The sequence below is a fragment of the Paramormyrops kingsleyae genome, chromosome 17 (genome assembly GCF_048594095.1).
Source record: "Paramormyrops kingsleyae isolate MSU_618 chromosome 17, PKINGS_0.4, whole genome shotgun sequence".
Lineage (NCBI taxonomy): Eukaryota > Metazoa > Chordata > Actinopteri > Osteoglossiformes > Mormyridae > Paramormyrops > Paramormyrops kingsleyae.
The window spans coordinates 3,513,835-3,534,776 of record NC_132813.1 but is presented as its reverse complement, the minus strand read 5'-3'; the positions used below and the strand labels follow the sequence as shown (position 1 = coordinate 3,534,776).

The window sequence follows — 20,942 nt, the reverse complement described above, 5'->3', positions numbered from 1 at the left end:
TTCTCTGAGCTTCTCTGAATCGCCCCATTGTGAAGCCAAACTGCCCCTGGTGTAGATTTGCCAGAAGCTGGAATCCAAGCTGCGTGTGTGGGTGGGGCTCACAGTGTCACTAAAGCCCGAAAGGCCCCCAAAGGGGACAAACGGTGGGGCTGTGCTCCTCTCGCACGTGACACAGATTCTCTGCATCTCCTCCAGTTGAAGGAAGGGCAGAGGAGTGAGGAGGGGAAGGAGATGTGGTCAGTTGCATTTGGAGAGAGAGACAAGTAAAATAAAAGCAGTGTAATGTTGCCCCACTGGGTAATTAACCAATCAGGGACGTCGCCAGTAATTAATCACTGCACAGTGCAGTGAGGGATGTCAGTAACATGAGCACTCAGTCTTACCTCACACCCTAGGAAGAAAATGGAGACCTTTCACTGTGCGAAAACAAAGGCTCTCAAGTTTTCACAACCGAGGAAAAGGGGAATCTTTATAAATGATGCAATTATTCCTGTTTGCAGGGAGTTCATTCAGAAAAATCATTACGAGAAATGCCAGAGACTGATGCGTAGAATGTTCCATGGGTGATGTAAATGTAAATAAGCCAGCGTTATATCAAGGCAATACTGAAGAAGTGTAAATGGGATCATATGACCACAGCCTGACAGAATGCTATTAAACTATTAGCTATAAAACTACAGTACCCCTCTATCAGTTTATTGGTAGGTGTAGTGTGGCTAGTGCAGCCCTTTCAGCTTTGATGAGCCCCGCAGCAATTCTGTCGCACATTCTTCATCGTGATATTCATTTGAATGGGCGCCTCTGTAGCTCCAATACAAAGGATGCGTTTAGATGGCACTTATTGACTGGATTAACATAAACACGTGATCACAGAGTCGAACGGGAAGGTCAATAACTCCAAAACAGAACGGCGAGAAGCCAGTTTAAAATTTATTGTAAAACTCTCCCATTCTGACTAATGTAGTAATAGTAAACTGTTAGCCACCACACAAAGACAAGCTCTAAGACACATTATTTAATAACCGGTTCATACAGGAATCACATATATTTTGATTCTGTTTTTTTTGCTCATTTGCATTCAAGCTACAGGAGAAAAGTACTTCACACAGAGATTCTACAGGCAATAGCTGCACACAAAATCGCATTCTAGGGCTTTAGCACCCCCTGGTGGTGATTTATCATCCCACAAACGCCACAGGAAACTGCGATGGACATACAAAAAACTCCCGCGTGTGTGTGTATTCTTACCAGCGCATACTAGCAAACAAAACCATTGTGGTCATTAACTTTTTTTTTATTTTTTAAATCCTTATCATAAGCTACACAAAATCAAATCTCCTTTAAAAGTCTGGATGCCAGACAGGTAAATTATTTTGCCATTCGCTGGGATAAGAGATGTTTTTTAGTATTCTTTTCAGGCATAAAGATGATAATGTAACATTTTGGTGCAAAAATGCAGAAAAGAAGGCCGTAACTGGAAGCTAAAATGGCAAATATCTCGACGGCCACAGTGAACTTCCCAGGTGAGCTGACATAGGCTGGGATAAAGGTGATCCAGACGGCACAGAATATGAGCATGCTGAAGGTGATGAATTTGGCTTCATTGAAGTTGTCAGGCAGCTTCCTGGCCAGAAAAGCCAGGATGAAGCAGAAACCAGCCAGGCAGCCGATGTATCCCAGCACACAGCAGAAGAAGGCCAGCGAGCCCAGGTGGCACTCCAGAATGATCCTGTCACGGTACAGCCATGTGTTCTTCACCGGGTAGGGTGGGGCCTCAGCCAGCCACACCCCACACAGCAGCCCCTGCAGCGCAGTGCAGGCAAACACACCCAGCCGCTGCTGCGTGGGCCCAAACCAGCGGGCCGTGTTGCTGCCCGGCAGCGTGGCCCGGAAGGCCATCAGCACCACCAGCGTCTTGCTGAGCAAGCAGGACAGGCAGAGCGCGAAGCTGAGTCCGAACGCCGTGCGGCGCAGCCGGCAGGACCAGGCCGAGGGCCGGCCCAGGAAGGCCAGGGCGCACAGGAAGCAGAGCGCCAGCGAGCACAGGATCAGGAAGCTCAGCTCCGAGTTGTTGGCGCGCACTAGCGGCGTGTCTCTGTGCCACGAGAAGATGGCTGCCACCGCTGCTGTGCTGACCGCGCCCAGGATGGCTATCGCGGCCAGCGTCAGGCCAAAGACCTCCGTGTAGGACAGGAACTCGGTCTCCTTGACGACGCAGCCGTCACGCTTCGCGTTGGACCAGAAGTCCTCTGGGCAGGGCGTGCAGTCATCCTGGTCTGAGAGGAGAGGGTGCAGCGGTTGCGTGCTACGGTGTAATGCAGAGGGACCCGGCTGATGTTCACGCAGCCGTACCTGTGAGGTTGCTGAAGGTGCCCTCGGCGCAGGCGACGCAGTCGTAGCAGCAAACCGGCTGCCCTGTGCGTGTGGCTTTTCTGAAGCCCTGGTGGCAGGTGACAGAGCACACAGACGCCGGCACCTGACATGCGCACACGCAGACACACAAACAGGCAGGTGACAGAGCACACAGACGCCGGCACCTGACATGCGCACACGCAGACACACAAACAGGCAGGTGTCAGAGCACACAGACGCCGGCTCCTGACATGCGCACACGCAGACACACAAACAGGCAGGTGTCAGAGCACACAGACGCCGGCACCTGACATGCGCACACGCAGACACACAAACAGGCAGGTGTCAGAGCACACAGACGCCGGCTCCTGACATGCGCACACGCAGACACACAAACAGGCAGGTGTCAGAGCACACAGACGCCGGCTCCTGACATGCGCACACGCAGACACACAAACAGGCAGGTGTCAGAGCACACAGACGCCGGCTCCTGACATGCGCACACGCAGACACACAAACAGGCAGGTGTCAGAGCACACAGACGCCGGCACCTGACATGCGCACACGCAGACACACAAACAGGCAGGTGTCAGAGCACACAGACGCCGGCTCCTGACATGCGCACACGCAGACACACAAACAGGCAGGTGTCAGAGCACACAGACGCCGGCACCTGACATGCGCACACGCAGACACACAAACAGGCAGGTGTCAGAGCACACAGACGCCGGCTCCTGACATGCGCACACGCAGACACACAAACAGGCAGGTGTCAGAGCACACAGACGCCGGCTCCTGACATGCGCACACGCAGACACACAAACAGGCAGGTGTCAGAGCACACAGACGCCGGCACCTGACATGCGCACACGCAGACACACAAACAGGCAGGTGACAGAGCACACAGACGCTGGCTCCTGGTGACTTTTGCCATTTTTACTTTTTTGATTGCATTCACAGATTTTTTTTATAAAACTGAGGTTATCCAAATGGGGACCTCAAAAGATGTCCCCAAAAGTAGGGAAATTTCGGGTTTTTCTACACTTTGGGGACAATTTGGTCCTCAGATGTGATCTATGCAAACCCACACACACACACATAGCTCGAATAACAGAATCTCAGTTCTGAAAAAGGCCTCTCTCTTTCCTGTTTTCATCCTCTAACTTTTAAAAATCACTTCCCCAATATTTATACAAATTACACATCCAGCCAGTGGAAGATAGAGGAGCCTAAACCATTAAGTAAAACATGATCCGCTGCCGATTAGGACAGAGAGCGAGTCTCCCGTTTCTGCCTAATGATGCTGCCTAATGCACGGTCGTTTGCTCTGAACACTGACTTCCCCCGGTGCTGTCATGGCACTGATCTAACGTTACCTCCCGGCGGCCGCCGTGCCACACGATGTCTGCCTGCTGCAGGACCAGCTGCTCGCCGAACGGCAGGGTGGCATCGAAGCGTCCCACCGTCACATAGGTCACGGGGCCCGTACCCTCCCTCTGCCAGTTGATGATGTCATAGGAGCCCACGGGGTCGCCGTTCTCGTCGAAGTAGACGACGTCGCCGAAGGAATTGGAGTAGTTCACCTCCTTCAGGAACCGCACCACCTACGGATTTTAATCCCATCGGTTTCCATGGTCACGCAGATGACAGCGCTGTAAACTGCAGGAAGTCCTATCTTTTCATCTGTCTTCCTTTTCTCTATCTCTGACTACCTATGAGCTCAGAAAATGAGCTGTCTTACTGAAACGGTTTGTTCTACTAATATAATTATATTTAATTTTTTTTCTGTATTAATATCATTTAGAGTAGCATCCTGTACACGAGCCTTGTGCCCGATTCTCCATGGCATATGCTTCAGATCCCCTCCCCCCCCAAGTGTGCCTGACTGGGATATACAGTTGGAAGATGGATGGATGGATTAATGTCATTTAATTTGGATAATTGGTGCTCCCTCCTCATGGGTAATTAGGAGCTTCAGCCAATCAGTGGGCCGGAGGCATCTAGTGGGATATGCAATGCACTCACCTGCCAGGGCTGCAGCTCTCGGGGGTCTGCGCAGCCCTTGCGCCTCTCGCATCCCAGCAGGGCATGCAGCGCCTGGGCCACAGAATACACGGCTTTGTGCACGTTGTAGGTGACCCGGAGCTGGGACACGTCATTGTAGATGCTGTTTGTCTCCCTGATGCTCTCTGACCCAGTGCAGATGCTCCCGTACTGTGGCAGCTCAGCCGTAAAGGCGTACGGTGCCGTCGTGTTCAGAGAGCACTGAAACTGCTTTTCCCAGAATTCCCTGGCAAAAGGGTTGTAGGGTGCGGCCAGCGGCTCTAGGCTCTCCAGGAAGTGCTTGAAGCCGGGAATGTCTGCCCGGCGAATGCCGAAGCCGATGGTCCCACTCAGGGAGGCGAAGTTTTCCTGGGTGGAGATGAGGGTGGATGTGACCCAGGCCTCGCTGGCCACCCACTGTTTACCTGTAACGTTCTGATGGATGAGTTCCTGAATGAGAGGCTGGATGTCCTCCTCGATGGCAAAGGCCACAATCACCCGAGCAGTAGACCTGCGGATGGTCTTAACCATTTCCTGCAGTCTGTCTCTGGTGGGGATCTTGGGGATGACCACCCTGTAGGCCACGCACACGCCCAGCCGGGTCACTGCCGCTGTGAACATGTCGATGCCCGTGCGGCCGTAGTCGTCGTCCGCCCCTACAGTGCCCACCCACGTCCAGCCGAGGTGCTTGACCAGACGTGCTAGGGCATCCGCCTGGTTCACATCGCTCGGAATGGTCCGGAAAAAGTACGGAAACTTACGCTTGTCGCTCAGGCAGGCACATGAGGCGAAATAGCTGACCTGGAGACAGAGAGCACACAGAAAAGCAAGATCTGACAACGTGGGGCTAGTGGGAGTGAAAGCATCGAGTGTGACAGGAAGTGACATGTTTACAGTCCTCTCTGCTCAGCTCACCAGGGGGACACGGAAAAGGTTGAGCACCCTAGAGATGGCCATGGAGAGGGTGGAGCCGGAGTCACCGATGATGAGGGAGATGCTGGGAGGTCCACACTGCCCCCCTATCCTCTTCAGTGGCTGAGAGATGACAGACATGGCGGTCTTGACTGATAGCCCCACGATACCGCATGTATCATATAGTCGGTAGCCCAGGGTGATGTTGGGGAGGAGAGATGGGTCTTGGTTGATCTTTTCAATGAAGAACACCATCGCCTGGGACCAGCGGAATACCCTCAGGTTAAACCTAAACAAAATGATCATTTTCATCAGCTGCACCTTTTGCATGCTTTGTGTGATTGTAGTACCTGGGTGGTAGCCCACTCAGCTAGCGGTAACTAGTTGCCCAGAGCTCCCAGTCCCTCCCTCAAGCTCCCTTCCCCGTTACCCTCTGCACCGGCTCTGATCCGGAGGCGTCCTGAAGCTGCGCTCTTCCTCCACGCTTTTGGAGTGGATGGGGAACATGCCTCCCAGGATCACATCGCCGCTCTTGTGAACCACCGAGGTGTCCAGGTCTTCCCAGCGCTGACAGACGTCCTGTGCGGCGCCAGGGCCGAGGACAAGCAGCCAGAGTGCCAGCGCAGCATGCATCTTCAGCGGGGTGACCCACAGTGAGCGGCACCGAGGCTTTATAGGGTCCGATTAATGAGAACAGCACCTTCGGGGAAATCAAAGTGCATAAGGACACGCACGGGTGCAAACACACACACACACGCACACACACATGTGTATAGGCTTAATTGGGATGGGTTAAAAGATAAGAAAAAATTGAGTATGCATGGTTTCTTTGTTCCTAAGATCTGTTTAACAGGATGACAAGACAAAAAAGGTTTTTTTTTTTTTAACACCAACATTTTAATTTCAGCCTTAATTTGTGAGCAGGATGAATGACTTAATTATTTTATTTTGACAAACAGAACATTTTACAATTCCAAACAGGAATAAAACATACTTAAATACAGTATAATTGCCATAGATTGTTGTCAAGTTTGTTCAGCCAAAACATGCAAAGTCACTCTCTGATTAGAGGATTCCTGGAAAATAGCTCCAAAATCTATAATCGCCTTCAAGCACAAACCAGCAAACACAAAGGTTTGGTAATTATGGGCCATTTCCAGCCCATTTTCAACACATTTCAAACCAGGTGGACCACATTCCGTTCCTTGCAGCCTGAGTTCAAAGCCACAGTGTGTGTCCTGTGTACTGTACCGCGCTTTGGTCATTATGTGTCATTAAGTGACATTAGTTCAGTGCAGGGGCCTCGTGCCCACAGGCTGACGGAAGCACCATTCCTACACCAACCCCCCTCCATCACAAAATAAATTGATAAATATAATAACGTAGCATCAGATATCAGGGGTTATGCATGGTGGTGGTGATGGTGGGGGGTCAGAGAGGATGGCCTATGATGGAAACAGGTTGTTTATTACTGTGGGGGTCAGGCTAAGGGGGGTGTCACCTGCACTGTTTTCATGTAGTGAATCTCAGGGGACACTGATTTTAATTAGTCATTGACAGCTGCTTCTCCATGCATTTCCTATGGAACGCAGGTCTGGTTTACCCCCCCACCCCCCAAACCCCCAAACCCCCAAAGCCAGAGTGCAGGCAGGACTGACGAAGCAGCAGCCGCCTGTATAATCTTTATAAGTGACACAGATGCCGTGTGGCTGCTTGCTTCCCTTTCCTCTTGTGTTAAGGACATTACGAATGGTTACAGATGAGGTATTTCGGCAAATTAAAGAGTCAGAGACGTCATAGGATTGTCACAACATTAATAATAGCAGATGACATACATATATAGTACATTGTCATGTGCTCTGCAGGTTCTCCTGGCTCCCTCTATAATGCAGTTTTCCTCCAGACATTCTCGTTTGCACCCACAGTCCATGCACTTAAGCTAACTGGCACTTCTAAATGACCTCTAGTAAATCATTTTGTGTGTATGCCCCCGACAATGGACTGGTATCGCTTCCAGGGTCTACCCTGCCTTGTGCCCCCCCCCCCCCCCCGACCCTGATTAAGATAAGCAGTTGAAAGATAGATGAATGGATATACAGTGTATGGTATAGCAGTGCCACCCACATTTTCCAAACCACACTGCTCTTTATTATTTTTGCTTGAACGCTGCTCCCCAAACAGTGTCCCCACATGGGCCACAATGATGCTGTAGATGGACTAAAAGGAGACAGATTCATTTTGCTTCCCTTTAAACACCAAAGCATACTGGTGTGACTCTTTTTCTCACACCAGGAACTAGTCATTATACATAGTAGGCTTAGTGCTCAGGTTCTATACATTTCTCATACCTACATACTACTCGGTACAGAAAAAAACGCAGAAATAGGATCTGAGGAATCCTATATTACAGGACCAAAAATTACACTTCAATCTAATATTGCTTCCCTGATGTCAATTTTGTCATCATGTTCTTTCGGTTGTTCTTCTCTGGTTTTAGCAAAATTATGTAGCACTTAGGAAAGAAGAGACAGACCAGGAGGCCAAAGCTGGAGGCCAGGATGGCGAAGATCTCCGTGGCTGTGGAGTACTTCCCCGGCGAGCTGACGTAGGCGGGCACGAAGGCCACCCAGACGGCGCAGAAGATGAGCATGCTGAAGGTGATGAACTTGGCCTCGTTGAAGTTGTCGGGCAGCTTCCTGGCCAGGAAGGCCAGCAGGAAGCAGAGGCAGGCCAGCAGGCCGATGTAGCCCAGCACGAGGGAGAAGGCCAGACTGGAGCCCACGTCACACAGCAGTAGGATGTGAGCACTCTCGCGCGCCAGCAGTCTCCGTGGCGACGGCGGGGCGAGTCCCAGCCACAGGCCGCAGATGAGCACCTGCACTAAGGTACAGAGGAAGATGCTGGCCCTCTGCTGCACGGGGCCAAACCAGCGCATGACTCGGCTGCCTGGCAGCGTGGCCCGGAAGGCCATCAGCACCACCACAGTCTTGCCCAGGATGCAGGAGATGCAGAGCACAAAGGCGATGCCAAAGGCGGTATGACGCAACCGGCAGGACCAGGCCGAGGGCCGGCCCAGGAAGGCCAGGGCGCACAGGAAGCAGAGCGCCAGCGAGCACAGGATCAGGAAGCTCAGCTCCGAGTTGTTGGCGCGCACGACCGGCGTGTTCCTGTACCGAGCGAAGACCAAAGCGACAGCGGCCGTGCTGCAGGCCCCGAGGAGCGCCGTCGCCAGGAGGGTGCCGCCCATAGCGTCCTGGAAGGAAAGATAATCCAGCTGCTTGGGGACACACGCGTCGCGGCCCTGATTGGACCAGAACTCCGGCTGGCATCTCTCACACTCTATGGCGTCTGAAAGAGGGCAGAGACTCACATGTTTTAGTCACCCGCACGCCCCCTCCAAACGGTGTCGGGTTACCCTCAGGATTAACAGCCTGACAGAAGCCATTAGCACTCACCTGTCTGATTGCTAACCTCCCCAGCTGTGCAGACAACGCAGTCAAAGCAGCAGACAGGGAGCCGAGGCTTGATGGCCTTGCGAGTGCCGGGGGGGCAGCTGTCGCTGCACACGGATCGGGGAATCTGAGCGGGAGGAACCGGGGAGACTGCGGCAGTCAGCATGGCGCATCAGTGTCTTACACCGACACCAAAGGCAACTCACAACCAGGCTCATGTCCCCAGGAGTATGAATGGCTTACTTGTTTTCGGTTCCCGTTCCAGACGATAGCCTGGTCGTCGATCGTTAGCTTCTTACTGGGGCTCAACGTGCCGTCGAACCGGCCCACCGTGGCAAACCTGACGGCGCCGTCGCCAGTGAGCTGCCAGTTTATCAGATCGTACGTCGCCACGGCGTCCCCGTTCGCGTCAAATTTTGTAGTCTCGCCAAACTCATTGGTGAATTCCACCTGCTTCATGTAGTGCAGGAGCTGAAGGGGTGAAAAGCCATGTTTTTTATATCAGTGTCCTCGGGAACCTCCAGATAGTCCCTGTCTTTGCAAAAGTGTGGACTATCTGACAGGGAGCTAGAGGATATAGGGAGCAATAATGTGGACCGTCCGAGGGTCCCCAAGGAAAGGGTTGAGAAACACTATTATAGATAACACCTACTTTTTAAACAAAACCTTTATGTTTTAAAAAGGAAAAAAAAATGTCCCTTAATTTAAAAAAATGTCATTTAATATTCCAGGAGCGTTACCTGCCAAGGCTGGATGTTGGAGACATGAGGACAGGAGCCCCCAGAGAAGGGTGCCCCACCTGGCTCACACTGCAGCATGGAGCGCAGAGAGTGAGCGATGGCATACACTGCCTTGTACACGTTGTAGGAGATCCTCAGCTGTGTCACGTCAGCATAGATATTCGTGACGTTGGCGAGCTGCTCAGAGCCAGTGCAGCGGCTCTGGCCCGGGGTGCCCTGGAAGGTACACCCGAAGGTCTTTTCCCAGAACTCAAGGACAAAGGGGTCGGAGGGAGCCATGGACGGGTGCAGGCGGAGGAGGAAGGGCTTCAGCCCGGGCAGGTCGGCCCGGCGGATCGCGAACCCCACGGAGCCTTGCAGGATGGGGTGGAAGTGCGGTGCAGCCAGCACGGATGCTGTGACCCACGCCTCACTGGCTAGCCACTGGATGCCGGTCAGGTTCTGCCTGAGCACCTCCTGAAAAAGCGCCCCAGCATCCTGCTCTAGGGCAAAGAGCAGCACCACGCGCACGCCGGACAGTCGTATGCGCCGCACGATGCTGGACATACGCTCAGCGGCATGGTTCTTGGGGATGACCTCCAGAAAGGCCACACATGCACCCTGCCTTCCCACCTGCTGGTTGAAGATCTGGATGCCCTGCCGGCCATAGTCATCATCCCCGGCCACGGTGCCGACCCAGGTCCAGCCCGAGTGGCGAACTAGCAGGGCCAGGGCGTCGACCTGAAAGAGGTCGCTGGGCATGGTCCTCAGGAAGGCGGGGAACTCCTTCTTGTTACTCAGGCAGGCACAGCTGGAGAAGTAGCTCACCTGGGTTTGGGGATGAGAGGACCCTGGCGTCACATGCAAACACTAACATCAGACTGACAGGAGCATAATAACACAGGCTGTTCACCTGTGGCAAACGAAGGATGCCCAGAAATCGTGCCACCACCAGGGAGAGAGTGGATCCGCCATCACCGATGACAACGGGCACCGCGGAACTGCAACTGGCTGCCTCCTCGCCCGGGCCACGCCCGTTCACCAGCGCCATTGCTGCTCGCAGCGCCTGGAAGGTGGTGCTGCAAGAGTCATAGATCTTGTAGCCCAGGGTCAGGTTGGGAAGAAGGTGACCCTGTCGGTTAATCTCTTCTATGGCAAAAATCATGGTCTGCATCCATCTAAAGGTTCGGAAGTTGAACCTGAAACAGGGACAGTTTGAGCGCAGGCATCAGATGTCAGACAGTCATGTGGAGACCCTGCACGCGGCCTGCAGGCTGTGCTCAATCTCGATCCCTTCCTGGAGAACCCCCTCAAGGTGTGGAAGTGCTGCAGGAGCTGGTCTGGTTCCTCTACTCACCCAGAGCAGCTCGTGGGAGCAGGTCTGGACCCAAAGGTCAGGTCAGGTTCCCGCACTGAGTCGTGGAGGGAGAAGAGCCCTCCCAAGGTGACGTCCCCCTCTTGCTCCAGTGACCCCAGACTAGAGTGTCCAGCGATGGGCTGGCAGCTCTGCTGGCGACAGGAAGCCCAGAACACAGCGGAGCAGATCACCCGCAGCAGAGTGTACGCCCTCATGGTTGGTGCTCCGTGCCACACATGCCCTGCCCCGGCGCTCAGAGCGCCCATCAGACATAGTGCCGCCCACAGACGCCCATCTTTATACATGATGGGCATCATCTCATCACCTCCCTACAGACAGTAACCCAGGGCCCTGGGGGGCACAGCAACGGGAAATTACACAATGTGCACCCGCCTGCAGTGTGGATCCTAACAAAAAAAGGCATGGTGCTTTTCTTCTCTGTGAAGCTGAAAACACATCAGCTGCTCAGGGGCACTAGAACAGAATGCAGGGCTTTCTTGTAACAGAATGTCAGGTTCCCAATACCACTGCTACAGTAAGTGAGGGGCTACACTCCAGAGACCAGTGTGCGTTGCAGTCTGTCCATTAACCAGCGGCAGCAGGAGCTCTCAGTAGGATGGTTTAGCTTGGGTTTAATGAGTCATTAAGGGCCGGCGTGTGTGCTGAGTGCAGCTATTGTATGGGCGCAGGTCATTAGGACGGCTCCGCAGGCGACAGGAGATAGGGGGAGTGGGACGTACTTGTTGTGCCGCCCCAGGCCACACGGAAACAGCAGCCTGCCTCCCCAGCTCTCTCTGCTGGGACAACACAGGCATGCTCTCTTCGCTAAGTGCCCACTTTTAAGTCCCACAGCTCCCATATTTAGGAGCCGATCCCTGCCTGGCTCCCTGACAGGGTGCCCCAACAGGAAGTGATGTATTTGCATCTCAGCACTAGACCAGGACATCAGAGCTCAGATGGAGCTGGAGCAGGACTTCCTCTGCCTCTGTTCATCACAGGTTCTGTTACATCTGTGCCATTTCCTGCTCTTATGGGGCACCCCACAGTGGACCCCCCCTGTCCACTCACCCTGTCCTATACTCCACCATAATGGTGAGAGATTTCATCCCTAGTTGCTCTCGTAACAACCAAACGTGATGCCCCCAAAAAACAATCCCAGAATGCATGAAAGTGACAACGTGAAATAAACTTCCACCCAGTCAACAATAATTCTGTGCATGTTTAATTTTAAGCAAGCAAGCACCGTGGCATATACAGCTATGGCGTATAAATGGGGTCTCGGGCAGCAGCACGTCTGTCAGCCTTCTTTGTTTACATCTTATTAAACTTGAAATTGCAGGGCAAATCACAGAGGAGAAGCCGTTACCGACATGCAGCGGAAGGGCCTATCAGATGGCTCAGCAAGGCAGGGTACTATTTCATGCTGTATGGACTAATGGGGGGGCAGCTCCCAGGGCGGCAGTGTGGGGGAAGCCGGAGGAGAGTGACTGCGGCACGTCTTCATCAAGCAGCCTCTATTCCTCCAGAGACACTCACAGACTCCAGACAGCTGCTGGCGTCTCTGCATTTCACTTTTGTATTTCAGCATTGTGATCCACTATCATGATTCAAGAAGTACAATACACACATTTCAGGCCATCTTTTTAAATCATATTCTTAAACGGAACAGTGTTATTACCGATCCAAATCCATTAATGTCTTAAGAGATGGGAGCATGAACCGAAAAACTAATTTTCTGTGATTAAATGAACACATGAAGATGATAGGTGTCGATGTTCACAGACAGAAAACCACTGAGAGGGTCCCTTTGCCTTGTCTACCACAGCCGGCTGGAAAATAGAAGCAGGCGGGACGTGAACCATAAGATTTTTCCTGAGACGTCACCTGACTCGTGCCCTAATTAATATTACTGATACAGACTAGCAAAAACAACTGTAATGCAACAGTGTTGTTTGTGAGCTTAGACAGATCACCTATGGGACATGTCTGGTTTTTAATCAGAACTCGCCTGGAGTGATGTTTTAATTAACAACAAGTTGCAAACCCAGAAGGGGGCCGGAACTCGGCGCAGAGGTGTGGGCGTCCATGTGGGAATGGTGCCCCGGATCGCCCAATTTCCCTGTCACCTCTGGGGGGCGGGGGCAGAGGGCGCAGGTGAAGAAGGGCCAATTAAACATGCAGAGACTTGAAACTGTTTCCTACGCAGGAAAGCAGCTCTGTGCCTCAGCGGCCTGATCCCAGCTGCAGTGTTGCATCATAACAAATTTCCCGGTTCTGATTAGGGACTGGCAGCTGCGCTGGGAGCCTCACCTGATTACAGAGAATGTCATCAGAAGGGACATGGGAAGTGGCCTGCGAGCTCAGGGTGCCTCTCCCACACACACCAGCACCCCACATTTCCCTACCAGCTTTTGGCAGTTCACACAGGAAGCATGTGCCTGTTCTTATTAGGCCCCCGTTTCTGGGCCTGTATGTGTGTTTGTGCTCAAGAGCTGAAAGCTGAAAGCAGGGCAGACACTGGACAGTGCCTCTGTAGTGTAGGTGGGACACTGTGCTCGTGATTGGAAGGTCGCTGGTCCAAATCTCGGGGTCAGCTGAGTGATTTGGCCCCAATTATCTTCTTTGGATAAAAGCATCTGGCAAAGAAATCTAATATAGTGCAGTGCCATCTTCACATGGGTATGAATTAGACATTTAATACTGAGGTAACAGTGACCTTTTAACTTTTTATCCTCCAAAGTTTAATTGTTTGACAAAATATATAGAAGTGCAATTGTAGAGGAGATCTAGAAAGTGTACAGCTTTCACAAACCCAATATAATAGATATAAACAACTGATTATCTACAGATAATTAGGGCTTATTGAGTTTTTTAATGAACAGTGTGACCATTCTGGTCAGTACAGGACAACAGCTGAGGTCACCCACAAGTTCTGCAATTCTTCCTAATAATGGCATAATTCATAATTTTTTTGTCATATCAAACATGATATGGCAGGAGACCCAGGCAGATCACTTCAGCAGTGGAGGCTGCAGGTCTGGAAACTGGCCAGCAGAGGATGCTAAAGGCCAAGACTGCGACCCACTCCAGTCCTCCCATTATGAATGTGGGGATTGTCTACGACACACAGGGCTCACGTGTGGAGTCCCCTGTGTCCGGCCTGTCATTCCACCAGCAGGCCCCACGCAGACACACACACACACACAGACATGCACACACACACCCTTTTTGATCATAAACACAAAACAAACACTCCACACTGTCAGGACAGCCTGGAGAAATAAAACTAACAGCTGATGATTCAGCATGACGGCAGTAACACCTGCTGTGGTCTCTAGGGTTTAACAAACAGACCGGGTGCGGCATGGCGAGGGTGGGGCGGGCGTGCCAGGAGAGAGCCAGCAGGCCCCACGCGGGTCTGTGCCCTGACAGCCAACTGTAACAAACAGCCAGACGACTCCAGAGGCGCCTCTAGGTCACAACATGGCTGTACAAACAATAAGCGCTTTAATTAGAAAGCATCCAGTGTTAAATTGAATTATTCAAGGATATTAAACAAATACTATATGCCCCAAGGTGTTAAAAACAAAAAAGAAAAACAACATGAATAAGTGGATCAGGTGTAAGTAATGAACTGTTTATTTTATTACACTGTCAAAAGCACGATCTAATACCCATGTCCAAAGTATCCTTAATCCACGGAAAACAGACTGTGTGCTTAATGTTTATATTCTAACTTTGCTACATATATTTTTATTACATGCTATTTATGATTTGCAGTGAATTTCAAATTTCAAACTTTAACTTGGAATTATGTATGTATTTCTAATAATAACGAGAATAATAGTACTTGGTTAATGATTAACTGAGAGGATTAACACCTTTTATTATAATAACAACAACAAGGCCTGCACTCTAGCTGCTGCATCACCATGCTGTTACACACCCCCAATGAAACGCCGTATTTTTCTGTGTATAACAGCGAGACATTTTGCTCTCCCACCTTTTCTCTGGCACGAGCCATTTCCGGCTCCTGCAGAGACCATTGTGTGGGCTGTCTCCACCTTGCCCACGGACACATAACACAAGGGTGACAGGTGAAGCTCAACACACTCGCACCAGGCAGGTGTCCCTGGTTCGAGTGAGCATCTCACAGCCATCAGCATGGCTCTGCTTCTGTTGCTGGTCGTAACCTGGCCAGTGCCCCAGTTCCAGACCCCAGGCTACAGTTGCAGTCAGCAGGGCCAATTTGAGCCAACTTTGCTTGTTAACGGAGACATACTGATCGAAGAGCCTTCTCCACTGCCCAGGCGGGTGGAGATGGCACCCTGGAACTACACAAGCAAAGAGGTCACTGTGCAGTGTCTGGGGTAAGTACATTCACTTAAGGTTGAGGTCTTTTTGAATCATATGAATGTTTGCCTTCTATCTTTACAGGTGACTTCATGACCTGAGTGCACCCTCCTAAGAAATGGACCGTTGCTCTGTGCAGCTGAGTACAAGCGGCTGACCCTCTGTCTCCAGCTGGAGGCTTGCTTCAGTACCCACCTGCTCTCCCCTCAGGTTTCCACAGGGAACCACACTCACCAAGACTGGAGAGAGGAATCAGCAGCCAGCATCCAACAGCTCACCCCCCCCCCCCCCACCCCGCCCCACCCAAGGCTCCAACTGCCACCCCTCTTGTGTATTTGGCTCAGGGAACCTGCTAATTAGAGAGCTTTGTAATTAGACACTCTGGATAGCCTAGCAGCATCTGGCTATTTGAGGCCAGACATTCATAAGGTGATAAAGAATAGCAAATCCACACAAATACATCCTGCTGACTTCTTTCTTCACCCTGCTAATCTGCTAAGCTAAACATGTGCTGAATCCAAAGGTTTAAAGCATAAAACACAAAACTGTCCTGAGACTCTGCCTTTGATCAAAATGTTGACCAAAATATGTTTGCTTTCATTGCTGTGACTGAGTTTGACTGAAGGTTCTCCTGTGTTTTTAAACGTTGACAGGCCATGGATTCCAGCCCCCTGCTCAGACAGCAAAGGAACCCTCACAGCTGGGGAGCTTCGGGATCCAGCCCCCGGCCACTCTGCTTGCTGCACGAAGCCTGTGGGTCCCTGGCCCCCCCCCCGCCCTGCCGGCCAAGGCCTAGTCACAGCCAGCCTGCTCACTGCTCTGATGCTGTACCATGTGCTCGGGGCCCAGCTGATCATCAAGCAGGCAAGCCGCTTCCTCACACTCACACAGCCCGGGGGACCACTAGTCCAACCCCTGCCCACTGACCAATATTCACTAAAATGAATTATCCTCATAATCCTATTCATCTTTTCCAGATCATATAAATTATATGCAACATGCAGAAAAAGGAATGGCATGCAGAGTGCTACATCTTCCTGTGTCACAACACTGGGTCCTGGCTCTGGATGTTCAGCTGAAGCAGTTGCCATAGTGATTTGGACTGAGGATCTGCTTATTCCTACAGAATTATCAGATAACATAGTTATGTTCAGGACAAACACCTAGCATTTACCAGCATTGTATAAATTATAATGCACACGTGGCTCTGTGAAAATATGAACTGACCTTGAGACCATGCATGTAAACTGTTTGTGTAACTTGATACACAAAAATAAACAATACTATAAAATAAATGCTTGGTGTTATTTTGGTTATTATTAGGGAATTTCCTTCCATTGACACTAAAAAACATCCATCTGTTAAATCACTAAGTACATTTTTACACTGCAGGACTCAAATTCATAAAGCAAATACACTGGGCATTGACCCAGAAGTTTCACGTAGCATGAAGTGCAATTGCAAGACACCCTAAAACTAGAGTAATCTACTCTACGTACAGTCCGAATCGGAAACTCTACACACATATATATGTTTTTCACTTCAATTTTTGTACAGTTTGTCAAATATAAGACTTCGACCAGTAGTCAGCACATATTTAATACACAGTTAACATAATAGGTACTCTTGAAGTCTTATAATTTAGAAGTAGTAAGTACTCTAGAAGCTATTAGAAGTCATATAATCTCAGAACTTTCATTTGAACATTTTTTTTTTTACATCAATGCAACGAATCACATGACCTGGAATAAGCTGTTGGAGTTTTGCTCATGCCCTCACGGGACGAGTTCCTCGTACCTGCTGTACACACTGAGACCGGCAGAGAAATCCCTTATCCCAGAATACTATATAAAGTGCTCTTTTCACAGGGGCTGACTGAAGCCTTCACTCACCACAGAGAGTCCGGCATGCTGCTCTGCACTCTGATGGTGCTCTATGTCCTTGGAGCAAAGGGACAAATACCTTGCCAAATACTGGGGATCCCCGAGTACCCCCAGCTTTCCAAGAAAGGAGACGTCGTAATTGGAGCAGCGTTCTCCATTCACCGCAAAATCTCACTGCCAGCTCTTTCCTTCAGAAACAAACCACAATCTCCATCTTGCTCCAGGTGTGTTTCTCGTTGCGTTTTACTCACTTGCTTTTGCAGCAACTGATGCAGTTAAAAAGAATCTGACACAAAACGACTAATTTGATTTGTTAATTTTTCTCCCATAGGATACGGCACAGAGAATAGCAATGTGAAAAAAACGCATTAGTGCCAGTTATTGTTATTATTAAACCAAATGCCTGGACACTGTTTCTTGTATTTCTTTTACATACTTGTTCAATATGCAAAATATTATTACGTTGCACAAAATATAATTCATTAATAGGTAAGATCACAATATGCGTCTGTGGTTGAAAACATGATAACATTCTCAAACTGCGTTTTACGTTGTCAGTTCTTTGCATTTGCCAGCTTAAACCTGAGAGAATTCCGCTTTGCTCAGACCATGACCTTCGCCATTGAGGAAATAAACAACAGCAGCAGCCTGCTCCCGAATGTGACCATTGGTTATGAGATCTATGACAGCTGTAGTACCACCTTGGTCTCCATGCGGGCTGCAATGTCGCTAGTGAATGGGCAGGAACAGACGGCACAGCAGTGCTCGGGCAAAGCGGCAGTGCATGCCATTATCGGGGAGTCAGAGTCTTCCTCGACCATAGCAATAGCAAGGATCACCGGGCCTTTTCATATTCCAGTGGTAACATGCCTTCATTAAATCATAAAATATATCAAGACTCTTGAAAAAAGCTTTAACCAAAACTCACTGGTTCTTTATCGTTGCAGATCAGTCACTTTGCCACCTGTGCATGTCTAAGCAACAGAAAAGAGTTCCCCAATTTCTTCAGGACCATTCCCAGTGACTACTACCAGAGCAGAGCACTGGCTCAGCTGATCAAACACTTTGGCTGGACCTGGGTGGGGGCTGTCAGGAGTGACAACGACTATGGCAACAATGGGATGAGTGTCTTTGTAGAGGCTGCCCAAGATGAGGGTGTGTGCATTGAATACTCAGAGGCCATTTTACGAAATAATCCAAGACAAAGAATCTCAAGGGTTGTTGAAGTCATTAAAAGGTCCACATCAAAGGTACTGCTAGCATTTCTGGCCCAGGGTGAAATGGAGGTCCTGCTGGAGGAGATTATACTTCAGAATGTGACAGGTCTTCAGTGGGTTGCCAGTGAGTCCTGGATCACTGCCCGATATCTAGCCACCCCCAGAACCTCAGCTGTGATAAGCAGTGCCATCGGCTTCACTATCAGCAAGTCTAAGATACCTGGCCTTAAAGACTTCTTGGTCAAAGTCCATCCATCTAAAAATCCAACAAATGCACTGTTGAGAGAGTTCTGGGAGACTGCATTTGAGTGCCAGTTCTCCCCTCCAAATGAAACATCCAGCATCAAGCCTTGTACAGGTTCTGAGGAACTGGGAGAGCTGAGTAATCAGTATACTGATGTCTCAGAGCTGAGGATCTCCAACAATGTCTACAAGGCAACGTATGCTGTGGCTCACGCCCTCCACAACTTACTGAACCAGACCAGTGTGAGAAAGGAAGACATTGAAGCAGCTCAGGTGTGAAGCACTTCCTGTCGATGATAAAGCTTTTTTATGCGACTTTCTTACATTAACTCACATGCAAAAAAATATGGTATATTAATAACATCTCTGTCACAATTCCTGAAAATGCAGGTGAGGCATTACTTACAACGAGTTAATTTTACGACACCCAATGGTGAGAATGTAAATTTTAATCCCAATGGTGACCCAATGGCAAGATATGAACTAGTGAACTGGCAGAAAGGAGAGAATGGAGAAACAAAGTTTATCACAGTGGGTTACTATGATGTGTCAATGCCTGTTGGAAAACAATTTGTAATGAACAGTGCCAGTATTGTATGGGCAGGAGAGTCATCCGTGGTGAGTTTAAAACCTCTGTGTTCTTCATTACTGTGGGCTAATTAACAGTCTCAAATCCTAATCAATAAAAAAGGCTGAGAATACAATAACATATTGGTATTATATGTATGTGACCCAGTGGGATAAATTAAGATAAATGAATGCTATTCTTTGTCTATGTGTAATCTGAATAAGATGGGTGTTTGAGTCAGTAAGTTCACAGGTGATGGACTGATGGGTGGCTGTGGGTGTTGGTGTATAAACAGAAAACCAGCCCCCTCTTGTGCTTCTCAGAAACCCAAGTCAGTGTGCAGTGAAAGCTGTCAAGCTGGTGCCCGACAGGCCACGATTCGAGGCAAACCCATATGCTGCTTCTCCTGTATCCCATGTGCTTCTGGTGAGATCAGTAACACAACAGGTAAAAGGCCCATAACAAACTACACAGCATTTTACTGATAAAACACCTCTTCTGTGGTTGATCCTTGAGACAACCATAAATAAATTGATCCCTCTGGGGTCAGTAAAAATTCTCTTGTCTTAAAATCTGGTTATTAAAACGACAAGGAGTGGAATTTTTGTATTGGGTGATTTGCTATCTATCTTTTTGAAACCTATCCCAGTCCGCACAGGGTACAAGGGTGGGGTACAACCTGGATGAGATCCCGGTCCATTGCTGGCACATACAATCATACACTATGGACAAATTATAGGCGCCAATTATAATAACTGCATGCTTTGGATTGTAAAGGAAAACCATAACTGGATACTGGAGTGGAGGTGGGATTCAATCCCCAAACCCTACACGTTCCCTATGGGTAAGCTGGTAATTAATGTAGACTTTTTCTTTCAGATTCAACTAAATGCTTAAAATGCCCACTTGAATATTGGTCGAATGAAGGTCACACAGAATGCATCCACAAGAAGGTGGAGTTCCTCTCATTTGAAGAAACTATGGGAAAACTGCTAACAGCTATCTCAGTCATCGGAGTTGGTTTAACGGCAGCGATAGCATTAATTTTCTTCCGTTTTGTGGACACGCCCATCGTCAGAGCCAACAACTCTGAGCTGAGCTTCCTGCTGCTCTTTTCCCTGACCCTGTGTTTCCTCTGCTCACTCACGTTCATCGGCCGACCCTCTCGCTGGTCCTGTATGCTGCGCCACACGACGTTTGGCATCACCTTTGCACTATGCATTTCCTGTGTTCTTGCAAAGACTATAGTAGTAGTAAATGCTTTCAAAGCCTCTGTGCCTGGAACTAATGTTTTACGGTGTTCTGCACCCTTACAGAGGCTTAGTGTGTTTGGCTGTACTCTCCTGCAGGTGCTGATATGTACACTATGGATAGCATTAGCCCCACCAGTACCAAACAAAAATACTGTATATTTCACTGAGAAGATCATTCTAGAGTGTGATGTGGGGTCAGCAGTGGGCTTCTGGGCTGTGCTGGGGTACATTGGTCTCCTCTCTGCCCTGTGCTTTGTACTGGCTTTTCTGGCCAGGAAGCTGCCTGACAACTTCAATGAAGCCAAATTCATCACCTTCAGCATGCTCATATTCTGTGCCGTCTGGATCACCTTTATCCCAGCCTATGTCAGCTCACCTGGGAAGTTCACTGTGGCCGTTGAGATATTTGCCATTTTGGCTTCCAGTTTTGGTTTGCTGTTCTGTATTTTTACCCCAAAATGTTACATAATATTATTTAAACCTGAAAAAAACACACGAAGGCATATAATGGGTAAAACCCATGCCAAGTCCCAGTGACTGAGCATTCTGTATATTATCGTGCAGCACTTCCTAATGCAAAGTCCTTGGCA

The 20,942-nt window shown here is 49.7% G+C and overlaps 3 protein-coding genes across 3 annotated transcripts; 1 reads left to right on the top strand and 2 right to left on the bottom strand.

Annotated features, from left to right (window-relative positions):
- Nucleotides 1-1,133: 1,133 nt before the first annotated feature.
- On the bottom strand, nt 1,134-5,996 carry olfcw1 (olfactory receptor C family, w1). The gene is made up of 6 exons (XM_072701346.1): nt 5,738-5,996; nt 5,311-5,596; nt 4,378-5,196; nt 3,729-3,956; nt 2,353-2,476; nt 1,134-2,276 (listed from the first exon to the last, which is right to left on the bottom strand). The coding sequence occupies exons 1-6, from the start codon at nt 5,938-5,940 to the stop codon at nt 1,369-1,371; spliced, it is 2,568 nt and encodes an 855-aa protein (XP_072557447.1). The 5' UTR covers nt 5,941-5,996; the 3' UTR covers nt 1,134-1,368.
- A 952-nt stretch (nt 5,997-6,948) lies between these two features.
- LOC111848920 (extracellular calcium-sensing receptor-like) lies at nt 6,949-15,463 on the bottom strand. The gene is made up of 6 exons (XM_023821302.2): nt 10,836-15,463; nt 10,392-10,677; nt 9,500-10,306; nt 9,003-9,230; nt 8,763-8,886; nt 6,949-8,655 (listed from the first exon to the last, which is right to left on the bottom strand). The coding sequence occupies exons 1-6, from the start codon at nt 11,150-11,152 to the stop codon at nt 7,739-7,741; spliced, it is 2,679 nt and encodes an 892-aa protein (XP_023677070.2). The 5' UTR covers nt 11,153-15,463; the 3' UTR covers nt 6,949-7,738.
- Nucleotides 15,464-17,094: 1,631 nt separating this feature from the next.
- Nucleotides 17,095-20,889, top strand: LOC111849188 (extracellular calcium-sensing receptor-like). Its single transcript, XM_072701160.1, is given in 5 exon segments — nt 17,095-17,295; nt 17,647-17,932; nt 18,019-19,149; nt 19,423-19,546; nt 19,979-20,889. Coding segments are annotated over 5 exon segments (2,652 nt in total). The 5' UTR covers nt 17,095.
- Nucleotides 20,890-20,942: the final 53 nt, after the last annotated feature.

Bases quoted from the DNA above. Each gene is read 5' to 3' on its own strand.
- olfcw1 (XM_072701346.1), bottom strand. From the start codon at position 5,940: ATGCATGCTGCGCTGGCACTCTGGCTGCTTGTCCTCGGCCCTGGCGCC. The intron at 5,197-5,310 runs GTGAGCTGAGCA...CTCTGTCTCCAG, and splicing joins ACCTTTTCCGTGTCCCCCTG to GTCAGCTATTTCGCCTCATG. The intron at 2,277-2,352 runs GTACGGCTGCGT...CTCTCCTCTCAG, and splicing joins CACCTTCAGCAACCTCACAG to ACCAGGATGACTGCACGCCC.
- LOC111848920 (XM_023821302.2), bottom strand. From the start codon at position 11,152: ATGATGCCCATCATGTATAAAGATGGGCGTCTGTGGGCGGCACTATGT. The intron at 10,307-10,391 runs GTGAACAGCCTG...CCCCAAACCCAG, and splicing joins GCATCCTTCGTTTGCCACAG to GTGAGCTACTTCTCCAGCTG. The intron at 8,656-8,762 runs GTGAGTGCTAAT...GCCCTCTTTCAG, and splicing joins GGAGGTTAGCAATCAGACAG to ACGCCATAGAGTGTGAGAGA.